General features: G+C 40.6%; 1 protein-coding gene across 7 annotated transcripts in view; it reads right to left on the reverse strand.

The window, feature by feature from the left end:
- The window catches only part of Veph1 (ventricular zone expressed PH domain-containing 1), a 254,919-nt gene that overhangs the window by 101,568 nt on the left and 140,747 nt on the right, over positions 1-12,604 (reverse strand). For all 7 annotated transcript variants that reach the window (XM_008761051.4, XM_039102624.2, XM_039102623.2 and 4 more), the window contains 2 exons: positions 6,721-6,860; positions 2,525-2,659 (listed from right to left, as the gene is read on the reverse strand). In XM_008761051.4, the coding sequence (XP_008759273.1) occupies positions 2,525-2,659; positions 6,721-6,860 (275 nt within the window). The remainder of the gene's footprint in view (positions 1-2,524; positions 2,660-6,720; positions 6,861-12,604) is intronic.

The raw sequence follows: 12,604 nt of genomic DNA on the forward strand, positions 1-12,604 counted from the left end.
AAATATCACTATTTGCAGATGACATGATAGTATATTTAAGTGATCCCAAAAGTTCCACCAGAGAACTACTAAAGCTGATAAACAACTTCAGCAAAGTGGCTGGGTATAAAATTAACTCAAATAAATCAGTTGCCTTCCTCTATACAAAAGAGAAACAAGCCGAGAAAGAAATTAGGGAAACGACACCCTTCACAATAGACCCAAATAATATAAAGTACCTCGGTGTGACTTTAACCAAGCAAGTAAAAGATCTGTACAATAAGAACTTCAAGACACTGAGGAAAGAAATTGAAGAAGACCTCAGAAGATGGAAAGATCTCCCATGCTCATGGATTGGCAGGATTAATATAGTAAAAATGGCCATTTTACCAAAAGCAATCTACAGATTCAATGCAATCCCCATCAATATACCAATCCAATTCTTCAAAGAGTTAGACAGAACAATTTGCAAATTCATCTGGAATAACAAAAAACCCAGGATAGCTAAAGCTATCCTCAACAATAAAAGGACTTCAGGGGGAATCACTATCCCTGAACTCAAGCAGTATTACAGAGCAATAGTGATAAAAACTGCATGGTATTGGTACAGAGACAGACAGATAGACCAATGGAATAGAATTGAAGACCCAGAAATGAACCCACACACCTATGGTCACTTGATTTTTGACAAAGGAGCCAAAACCATCCAATGGTAAAAAGATAGCATTTTCAGCAAATGGTGCTGGTTCAACTGGAGGTCAACATGTAGAAGAATGCAGATTGATCCATGCTTATCACCCTGTACAAAGCTTAAGTCCAAGTGGATCAAGGACCTCCACATCAAACCAGACACACTCAAACTAATAGAAGAAAAACTAGGGAAACATCTGGAACACATGGGCACTGGAAAAAATTTCCTGAACAAAACACCAATGGCTTATGCTCTAAGATCAAGAATCGACAAATGGGATCTCATAAAACTGCAAAGCTTCTGTAAGGCAAAGGACACTGTGGTTAGGACAAAACGGCAACCAACAGATTGGGAAAAGATCTTTACCAATCCTACAACAGATAGAGGCCTTATATCCAAAATATACAAAGAACTCAAGAAGTTAGACCGCAGGGAAACAAATAACCCTATTAAAAAATGGGGTTCAGAGCTAAACAAAGAATTCACAGCTGAGGAATGCCGAATGGCTGAGAAACACCTAAAGAAATGTTCAACATCTTTAGTCATAAGGGAAATGCAAATCCAAACAACCCTGAGATTTCACCTCACACCAGTGCGATTGGCTAAGATCAAAAACTCAGGTGACAGCAGATGCTGGCGAGGATGTGGAGAAAGAGGAACACTCCTCCATTGTTGGTGGGATTGCAGACTGGTAAAACCATTCTGGAAATCAGTCTGGAGGTTCCTCAGAAAATTGGACATTGAACTGCCTGAGGATCCAGCTATAACTCTCTTGGGCATATACCCAAAAGATGCCTCAACATATAAAAGAGGCACGTGCTCCACTATGTTCATCGCAGCCTTATTTATAATAGCCAGAAAATGGAAAGAACCCAGATGCCCTTCAACAGAGGAATGGATACAGAAAATGTGGTACATCTACACAATGGAATATTACTCAGCTATCAAAAACAACGACTTTATGAAATTCGTAGGCAAATGGTTGGAACTGGAAAATATCATCCTGAGTGAGCTAACCCAATCACAGAAAGACATACATGGTTTGCACTCATTGATAAGTGGCTATTAGCCCAAATGCTTGAATTACCCTAGATCCCTAGAACAAACGAAACTCAAGACAGATGATCAAAATGTGAATGCTTCACTCCTTCTTTAAATGAGGAAAAAGAATACCCTTGGCAGGGAAGGGAGAGGCAAAGATTAAAACAGAGACTTAAGGAACACCCATTTAGAGCCTGCCCCACATGTGGCCCATACATATACAGCCACCCAATTAGACAAGATGGATGAAGCAAAGAAGTGCAGACCGACAGGAGCCGGATGTAGATCTCTCCTGAGAGACACAGCCAGAATACAGCAAATACAGAGGCGAATGCCAGCAGCAAACCACTGAACTGAGAATAGGTCCCCTATTGAAGGAATCAGAGAAAGAACTGGAAGAGCTTGAAGGGGCTCGAGACCCCAAAAGTACAACAATGCCAAGCAAGCAGAGCTTCCAGGGACTAAGCCACTACCTAAAGACTATACATGGACTGACCCTGGAGTCTGACCCCATAGGTAGCAATGAATATCCTAGTAAGAGCACCAGTGGAAGGGGAAGCCCTGGGTCCTGCTAAGACTGAACCCCCAGTGAACTAGTCTATGGGGGGAGGGCGGCAATGGGGGGAGGGTTGGGAGGGGAACACCCATAAGGAAGGGGAGGGGGGAGGGGGATGTTTGCCCGGAAACCGGGAAAGGGGATAACACTCGAAATGTATATAAGAAATACTCAAGTTAATAAAAAAAAAAGAAAAAGATAAAATGCAATATTGATTCTTGGTTTAGAATAACATGTGTGAGAAGAAAAACACCTACCTTCTGCTGTGGAAATGTGGACTCTGTCATGGCGACCTCAAAGCTGTGGGTTCCTGTGCCCTGTGTCTTCTCCCATAGGGCCTTGAGGAACTGCACCGAGCCACTCTGAATGGACAGGGGCTCAGGAAACAGGCTCTGAATGGGCATACAGATGGAGACATCTTATTACATCTTAGACCAGTGATACAATCTAATAAACTCCAAGGTACTACACTGGTCTGTTTTGAATGTAAACATGACGTAACTTTAAGTGTACAACAGAAATCTATACTGAAGAGAAAATATATGATTTAGCTCACACTTCTGAGTTTCTAAGATAAATTTTAAATTAACAAGAGTTTATATTTTTGACTATATAAATGCATAATCTTGTAATATAATGTTAATTTAATGATTTCCCAATAATATTACTTAGTTGGAAAGGGGTAAATATAAATATTCATGTTGACTTCATCAAGGATCTGAGAATGAAGGTGTACAATGAAAACTAGGGTTCAAAAAGAGTCTATATTAAAATGGATTATGAAAAATAGAAATCGAGCAAAGAGTTCATTATCTAATTATATAATGGGAACATTCTGAGTGAGAATGGGACAAATAAAACACTTCATACTAAAATGTCAAATAGACAACTATTCTTAAAGCTTTAACTTCTTTGCCTTGTCATTGAGAGATTATATTTAGATAAAATTCATCACAGCCAATGAGAATCATCTTTTTAATGGGCATGTCAAGGTAGGAGACCATAGTGAGATTGACTTATAAATATGTTCATGACAATGACTGAGACTTTCTCGTCTGTATGCATAGTCTACTTAGTGAGTGCAAAACACTAAATATTTTTCTAGGAGAATTTCATGATGGTCATTAAAATGAGTGAGTGGATGCTTATGCTTATTGGGAAAAGTAGAGACTCATGAACCTCAAGTTAGTGACTGACAGGTTTTAAAAGTTTATGACACAGTGACCACTGTCCTTTAATTTGCACACATACTCTTGAATTTTCTAATTATTATCAGAGTCATGCAGTACATGATGTTTTGTTTCAAGAAGAGCAGGTCTTGATTTAATAAATCACTAATCCAAAAAGGAGCAGTTCTCTGAGTCTGAGGACTCCGTGTGGGAAGTTGACATGGCAGTGAGCGTCGGCCAAGCACACAAGACCAGTGATGGATTTGTAATTACCAAATAAATGAAAGTTTGATGTGGCTTTGTCCCCAAGTCAGGATTTACCCAGATTGTGTAATATAGGTGTGGACAAAGAGGGAAAGCACTACAATAAGATAAACTTGAAGAAAACTTTACAAAGGGACGCTTCCTGCTTATTTTCCTTAAAAAGGAGGAGAAACAATCACACTGTTGAGAAAACAGATTGGAAGGGTGAAAAAAAAAATGAGTTCTCTTGGTGTGCTTTCAGAAAGGTGAGAACAAAACCAAAGATGGAGCAAATACAAAATCACTGATGAAAGCTATTTGAAAAAACTGAGTGGAAAATCATTATTATTATTCTAAGAAAAAATGAACGTTATTTTATATGCAGTGTGTTATTTTATATGTTTATGTGCAATTTGGCTCACGCTGAAGTCTGAGCCGTTCTTTGCAAAATGTTATTAAGTGCTCTTAAGAAAACATACTGCAGTAAGAACCGGCAGATTCTACACCCTTTCTCAATTACTGTAGCTATACTTTATGATTATGAAGCAGTCAGCACTGTATTTGGTTGTTTCACTCAATAAGCCTGACTTCATAAAGAAACAGTAGAGTCCTCAGCCCTTGTAACTTTTAAATTCTATTTAATTTGGATTTTTCTTTGCTTAGAAATTTTGTTTGAGAATTTCATATAAGCATATGAAGTGTTCTGATCAAGGACACCCCTCTACTCCTCCTCTGGGCCTCCTCTTTTATTCTCCTACTACTATTCCGTCCCAGTTTCACGTGTCCTTTTGCCGCTCCTCACACCTAGTGACTTTGCTAAGGGCTACTCGTATATGCACGGGTATTTGACCATCTGTTGGAGCAGGGGTAGCCTCTCAGGAGCTGCGTCGTAGAAAAGTCAACTAGCTCTCTCGAGTCGGTTTCTAGTGGCCTTTCAACCACAGCTGGGGCTTCATGACTACCCTCCATCCTCTGTGCTCTGGTTTTGTCTGGTTTGATCTTGTGCAAGCTGTTGCAACCACCATGAACTCATGTGCAGCTGCTATGTCTGGAAAACACTGTTTTGCCATGGTCACTCACTACCTCTGGCGCATAAAATTATTCCACCCTCTCTTCCATGATGATTGTTGTCTTGGGAGGGAGTATGAGATAAATTTCCTATTTAGGGCCGAGCACTCTGGGCTTTTATGCTTTGTGCATTGATCAATGGTTAATTGTTAGTTGCCACATATTGGAAAAAGAAGTTTCTTTACTAAGGGTTGGGGGATGCACTATTCTATCTGTATAACAGTAAGTCATTTATAATCAGTTTACTGCAACATCCATTTAGCAGAAAACTAGTATTTCCTCCTTGAGAGCCCGTGGTCTAGCTAAGCATAGGTTCCTTTCCCTGTTAAAGATGCAGGCATGAGTTCATCTTATGGAGGGGTCCTCAGCTCCAAACAGAAGGTGTTTGGCATTTCTATATGTGTGCCAACTGAATTACTGAAGCTTGCAGAATTACAGCTGGATAAGGTGGATAATTACTTTTCTTTCCTGGTTACTTGCATACTGTCTTTCCGTACTGTAAAAACTAGCCAGTAGGGATGAAGTTTCCAAGTTGGTACCAGCTTGATTCTTCTATATTCTTTGATTCGGGTATATGGTGTCTTCAGCCACAGAGCCTAGCAGTAGATTTCTAGAGGGTAAACATAAGCAATGACAATAGCTCATAGTGATTAGAGGTCTTCAAGAGCTCACTGGTCAACAATTTGAAGAGAGGAAAACTGTATTGGACACTGAGCTGTTTGTTCGATAACCTATGGTGTCTACTAAAGGCACTGTCCACTTGCGATATTAAATATTTTATCAAATTTAAAAATGTTATAATTTTATGTGTATGTGTGTATGTGTGGTTATGGGCATGTGCATGCTATGTTATACAGATGTGCATGTCAGAAGACAGCTTGCAGGAGTCCTCTCTTTTCATGGGGATCCAATGAAACTCAGGTCACCAGAGTCATCCCACCATCCCTGGTGAATTTTGTAGGTGTTATTACAGAAACTATTTTACTAACCTAAGTAATTTTGTGGTTCTATTACTAGGCCTATTTTTAAGCCTATTGTAACACTCACATCCATTTCTACTTCTGTCCATCCTTCTCCTACCTACAAATATTTCCCAGTTTGTTTTCAAAACACAGGCGACAGCAAAAAGACTACTGTATTGAAGATCTGATAATGAGTTCTGTCCTGCAGTTTCCTTAGTTAATGAAAATGGAGTTTAAGATCTCTTCTAATACTGACATTTCATAATCTACATTTGCATTTTAAGGGCAAATTTAATGCTTTTAATAAGCATTTCTAAATAAGAGCCTCTTTTCATGTTGACACTTTGGAATAAAATTCTTCATCATTAAGTTGAAAGTTTTCCTTTGTGTGATTTTTTCCTGTGTACATATATTCACTAGACAAAAGTGGATTTCAGAATCTTAGCAATGTCAAAAATGATATGCTGAAATTTATTGGATTTTAGAATAAGATAGATAAAGGTGAACTCTACAGATGGTAGGCATCCTCCAAATAAGCTGCTTTTACTGCGGCTCAACACAAAGTAGTTTCTTCTCTTCTCTTCTCTTCTCTTCTCTTCTCTTCTCTTCTCTTCTCTTCTCTTCTCTTCTCTTCTCTTCTCTTCTCTTCTCCGCTTCCCTTCCCTTCCCCTCCCCTCCCCTCCCCTCCCCTCTCCTCTCCTCTCCTCTCCTCCCCTCTCCTCCTCTCCTCTCTTCTCTTCTCTCTTCTCCTTTCCTCTTCTCTTTTCTTTCCCTTTCTCCCTCCCTTCCTTCCATTCCCCCCTCTCATTTTGTGTTTTTACTTAAGTGCTGGGGATTGAACTTAGGGCTCCCAAGATATAGGCCAATGCTTTACTGTTGTGCACAGCCCCTCTTTCTTCCCACTCTCCGTAAAAGCACTTTTAGCTAAGGATTAATAATTCAATAAAAGTGACTATAATCTCACACTATAGCTGCTCATTCAGGAGCTCAATGAACATGAAGTATACACACCTGTTGGAAGAGAAACATGATCTGAATCCATGGCTGGGGGGCTTGGCTGACAAGGGTGAAACTGGACTTGCTGTATAGGCAGTAATGACCCTTTAACGAACACGTAAAGAACAGCTTTGCCACACAGCTTCTCGTATTATCTAGAAATAACACAGCATTGAACATTAGTTATACTTTATGATCCAATACATAAAATAATGGTTATGCAAAAACACATATCAGTTCCTTCAGGACCCACTTTTGAGTTTCTCAGGAAATGAGCTAATGACTCGAAACAACGCTGCATTTGGGAGAGGATCCATTTCATGGAAGGCACGCATTTTAAAGATATGAAAATGTAAATATGTTTAAATGAATATTGTTTAGACAGGTTGCATTATGTCAACTTTTATCTTGTTTTAAGCAACATGCAGTAATGAAAAGATCAAGCAACTCCTAGAGAAATAAAAGGCATCCAGGTGATACAAAGGTCTACATGCTACTATGTCCATCTGACTGGAGACATCAAAGTGGTGACTCAGAGGACAAACTAATGAATGAATAGAGGAAATGCAGAGTCTACTGGCAGTGGGTAGTGTGCTGTGAACTGTTGACACGCTTCCTTTGGCTGTGTGTGAACCATAAAGATAACTTTCAGTAAATACCTGTCGGAAGTTTGGACTCCTGTGCCCTGACCTGGTATGGCTAGAGAGGCAATGTCAGTTTGAAAACCAACAACCAATGGTTTCCAAGGTCATTTCTTAAGGACAAGAACGTAATGGAGGGTGATGAGGGACTGAAGCTGTGGAGAGCCATAAATTCAGTCAGGGAGAACGGAATGACGGATGCTGTAAGTATAGGTTGGGACTGTGTGTGCTAGGCACTGTGTGAAGTTCTGGACAGTAGCAGTTACTGTGGATCATCTTTCACATGCATTACACGCTGGATTCCAATTAGTTTTTCCAACTCTGTAAGACAAATGGTGTTATTGTTTGAATCTTAAATGTCATCTAAAGGCTTGGTTGCTAACTGGTGGACTTTGAGGAGGAGGGTGACGGCGTGAGAGTTCTAGCTCCGTCAGTGGATCAATCCATTCACAGGCTCATAATCTGATGGTGCTATGGGGAGGTGGTGGGAGCTAGGAGGTTGAGTCTAGTCGGAAGTAGTAGCCCACACTAAGGGCACACCCTGGAAGTGTATATCATGACTCAGCCCCCTCCCTCTCCCAGCGCCATGAGGAGAGAGCATCTTCATCTTCTACACACTCCCCCACTGTGACACTCTATATTACCTCAGGAATAAACCATGGACTAAACCTCAGGAATCATGACCCAGAACAAACCTTTCCTCTCTTATTCTATTGGCATTGTCACAGCAATGAAAAAAAAAAAACGGATACAGATGTTACTTTTTTTTTTAAAATTTTTTATTAGATATTTCTTTACTTACATTTCAAAGGTTATTCCCCTTCCCGGTTTCCTGTCCATAAGCTCCCATTCCCTTCCCTCCCCCTCCCCCATACGGGTATTCCCCCTATACATCCCCCTTATTGCCTCCATATTCCTATGCACTGGGGGGGGTCCAATCTTGGCAAGATCAAGGGCTTTCCCTTTCCCTGGTGCCCCAACAAGGCTATCCTCTGCTACATATGCAGTTGGAGCCCTGGGTCAGTCCACGTATAGTGGTTTAGTCCCTGGAAGCTCTAGTTGGTTGGCATTGTTGTTTTTATGGGGTTGCCAGCTCCTTCAACTCTTTCAATACTTCCTCTAATTCCCCCCAAGGGGGTCCTATTCTCAATTTGGTGGTTTGCAGCTAGCGTTGACCTCTGGATTGGACATGCTCTGGATTTGTCTCTCAGGAGAGATCTATCTCCAGTTCCTGTCGGCATGCACTTCTTAGCTTCATCCATCTTATCTAGTTTTGATGGCTGTATATATATGGGCCACATGTGGGGCAGGCTCTGAACAGCTGTTCCTTCAGTCTCTGCTCTAAACTTTGCCTCCATATCCCTTCCTATGGATATTTTTGTTTCCCCTTTTAAGAAGGGGTGGGAGCATCTGCAATTTGGTCTTCCTTCTTGTTGAGCTTCCTGTGATTTGTGGATTGCATCTTGGGTAATTCGGGCTTTTGGGCTAATATCCACTTATTAATGAGTGCATATCATGTGTGTTTTTCTGTGATTGAGTTACCTCACTCAGGATGATATTTTCCAGTTCCATCCACTTGCCTATGAATTTCATGAAGTCATTGTTTTTTTTTTTTTTCAGAGCTGGGGACCGAACCCAGGCCTTGTGCTTGCTAGGCAAGTGCTCTACCACTGAGCTAAATCCCCAACCCCTGAAGTCATTGTTTTTGATAGCTGAGTAGTATTCCATTGTATAGATGTACCAATTTTTTTGAATCCATTCCTCTGTTGAAGGGCATCTGGGTTCTTTCCAGCTTCTGGCTATTATAAATAAGGCTGCTATGAACATAGTGGAGCATGTATCCTTGTTGTATGTTAGAGCATCTTTTCGGTATATGCCCAGGAGAGGTATAGCTGGATCCTCAGGTAGTGGAATGTCCAATTTTCTGAGGAACCTCCAGACTAATTTCCAGAGTGATTGTACCAGTCTGCAATCCCACCAACAATGGAGGAGTGTTCCTCTTTCTCTACATCCTTGCCAGCATCTGCTATTACCTGAGTTTTTTATCTTAGCAATTCTGACTGTGTGAGGTGGAATCTCAGGGTTGTTTTGTTTTGATTTGCATTTCCCTTATGACTAAGGATGTTTAACATTTCTTTAGGTGATTTTCAGCCATTAGATATTCCTCAGCTGAGAATTCTTTGTTAAGCTCTGTACCCCATTTTTAATAGGGTAATTTGTCTCTCTAGAGTCTAACTTCTTGAGTTCTTTGTATATTTTGGATATAAGGCCTCTATCAGATGTAGGATTGGTAAAGATCTTTTCCCAATCTGTTGGTTGCTATTTTGTCCTAATAACGGTTTCCTTTGCCTTACAGAAGCTTTGCAGTTTTATGAAGTCCCATTTGTTGATTCTTGATCTTAGAGCATAAGACATTGGTGTTTTGTTCAGGAAATTCCATGTGTTCAAGACTCTTCCCCATTTTTTTCTATTAGTTTGAGTGTATCTGGTTTGATGTGGAGGTCCTTGATCCACTTGGATTAAGCTTTGTACAGGGTGATAAGAATGGATCGATTTGCATTCTTCTACATGCTGACCTCCAATCAAACCAGCACTTTTTTGAAAAATGCTGGTTTTAGCTTCTTTGTCAAAGATCAAGTGACCATAGGTGTGTGGATTGATTCCTGGGTCTTCAATTCTGTTCCACTGATCCATCCACCTGTTTCTGTACCAATACTGTCAAGATCTTATGACTATTGCTCTGTAATACCGCTTGAGGGATGGTGATTCCCCCCAGAAGTTCTTTTATTGTTGAGTATAGTTTTAGCTATCCTGGTTTTTTTTTTTTGTTATTCCAAATGAATTTGCAAATTGCTCTTTCTATCTCTATAAAGAATTGAGTAGGAATTTTGATGGGGATTGCATTGAATCTGTAGATTGCTTTTGGTAAAATGCCCATTTTTTTTTACTATATTAATCCTCCCAATCCATGAGCATGGGAGATCTTTCCATCTTCTGAGATCTACTTCAATTTCTTTCTAAGTGAAGTACTTCTAAGATAATGGCACAGAGAGAATGTCCCATCTTAAAAGAAAGAATAGGAATATAGCAAGGAAAGATGAAGGCAAGCGAGACTGAACTCTAGCAGGACAGACGTTCAATTCTGTGGCTCCTTCTCTGGCGCCCAACGAACAGGATGCATCATCCGAGCCCACGTGGCTTCACTGCCCCTGTAATGTGTAATCTGATGTTTACGGCCCACATGGCCTTTTTTACGTTCTGAGTGCGCTGATTCTACTTAGCCTGCAGATCTCTCTGGTACACATCCCATGCCCCTGGAACCTCTTGTCCCCTGGGACTTCGATTTAGGCTTTACCCTCATCATTCTTACATAGGTCTTGCAGGAAATCCAACCTTACTGTGTATTATCTGGCCTCTAAGGTTTTTCTTTAAAACTTTGGTGGATGCCTCCATGACCCTGTCATGTCTACATTCTTCATGTTTATAAAGGTTGCACCATGGGGAAAATGCATCCCCATGCATTATTGGGATTGAGCTACCAGCTCAAGTGGGATGTTGACACCCTTGGCTCTGGGCTCTGGTGGCTTCTGAGTGCCCAGGTGCTGGGGTCAGAACATGGAAAAACACTTACCTAGACGACCCTAGGAGAATAGTGCATCCTGGGGCAGACTGTGTTAAAGAAAGACTTTCCAGTACATTTTCAGTTTTATACTCTGGTGCCTGTAGTGGGTCAGGCATCTTACCAATTCCTAAAACTTTCCAGAAGATACATTTCCAACTGCACAGTTGCGATTTGTTTGACTTTGGTTCAGTCCCATTGATTTTTTTTGACTTACAACCTCTCTGCCTGTGGCTGTAGGCTCATTTCCTTTTCTGGACAAGTGCATTTTAAAATACGTTTTTACTTATGATTTTCACTGTAAATTAACCTAACAGGAACCCGCAGCAACCATGCACCAACTTGAGTGCTATGTCTTTCCTCTACCAAGTTAATTAGTCTACTACTTTAGTGTTTCTCAAGATTAACAGGTTGGTCCATTTCCCAATAGAGTCTTGCTCCAGTCTGAAGAATCATGAAGAGAATATTTCCTGTCCACATTTCTTTTCACAGTCTGTTCTTCTAAACTTGTACAAGAATCACCCGGTAATTTCTGCGGAAAGACATTCTAGAACTTATCTAGCCTGTGTCTCCAATCTTTTCCAGTTTCCTCCTTCAAACCCATTTCAAAGTACTTTGGGATCAGTTTTCAATATTTGTTACTTTTCTGTTGCTGTATTCATGATACTTGACAGAAAGAACTTAAGGGAAGAAAGACTTATTTCCACCACAGGGTCAGAGGCATCCAGTTCCTCACAGTGGAGAAACTGTAGCTGAGCCATTCAGTTCACAGAAGAAGCACAGGGCTTACACTATTGGTATCAAGTCAAGCAGAGAGTGAGTATAAGTGTAAGTGGGGTTTGATTGTCAACTCAAGGGGATTTGATCACGGTGACAATAAACCTCTGTCACATCTGCGAGGACTATATCTGTCATATCTGGATTCTGTTAACTGAGGAGGGACCTATCTTAAATGTGTACAGCACCTTCCACAGGCTGGGTCCTAGACTGAGTAAAAATGAGGAAGTGAGGTGAGCACTAACGTTCATCTCCTGCTTCATGATTGTGAATGCAATGTGACCAGTTGCTTTAGTTCTTGCTGCTGTCCTCCATTCCATGAGGGACAGTACTGGCAAAGTGTGACCCCAAGTCCACTCCTCCTTCCTTAAGTCACTTTTGTTAAAGCTAGGAGAAAATAGATAATAATTCTTCCCTTAGCAACTCAGTTCTGTCCACTAAGCCCCATCTCCTGAGGGTTCCAAAGCCTCTGAAACAGTGCTACTAAGCCTGAAACAAGAATTCAAAGTTCGTGTCCAAACCTGTGGGAAACCACAATGAATCTCGTGATAGGTGTATAGCCAGCAAAGATTCTCTCCCTTTCTGTAAGCTGTGTCTTAACTCTGCTGTTTCCTTTGCATGTACAGAAGCTTTGTAATTCATGCAATGCTATTTGTCAGTGGCTGCTATTATTTCCTGGATGACTTTGATCTTTCCATCAAGCTTTAATCTATGCCTATGCATCTTTAAAAGGTTTTTAGGTTAATTTAAAAATTTTTATATCTATGGGTATTTTGCCTGCATTTATGTACATGTACTGTGCGTATGCCTGATACCTACAGATGTCAAAAAGGATGTTGGATTCCTTTGGAACTGGAGTTAC

Source organism: Rattus norvegicus, chromosome 2 (assembly GCF_036323735.1).
Source record: "Rattus norvegicus strain BN/NHsdMcwi chromosome 2, GRCr8, whole genome shotgun sequence".
Taxonomy (NCBI): domain Eukaryota; kingdom Metazoa; phylum Chordata; class Mammalia; order Rodentia; family Muridae; genus Rattus; species Rattus norvegicus.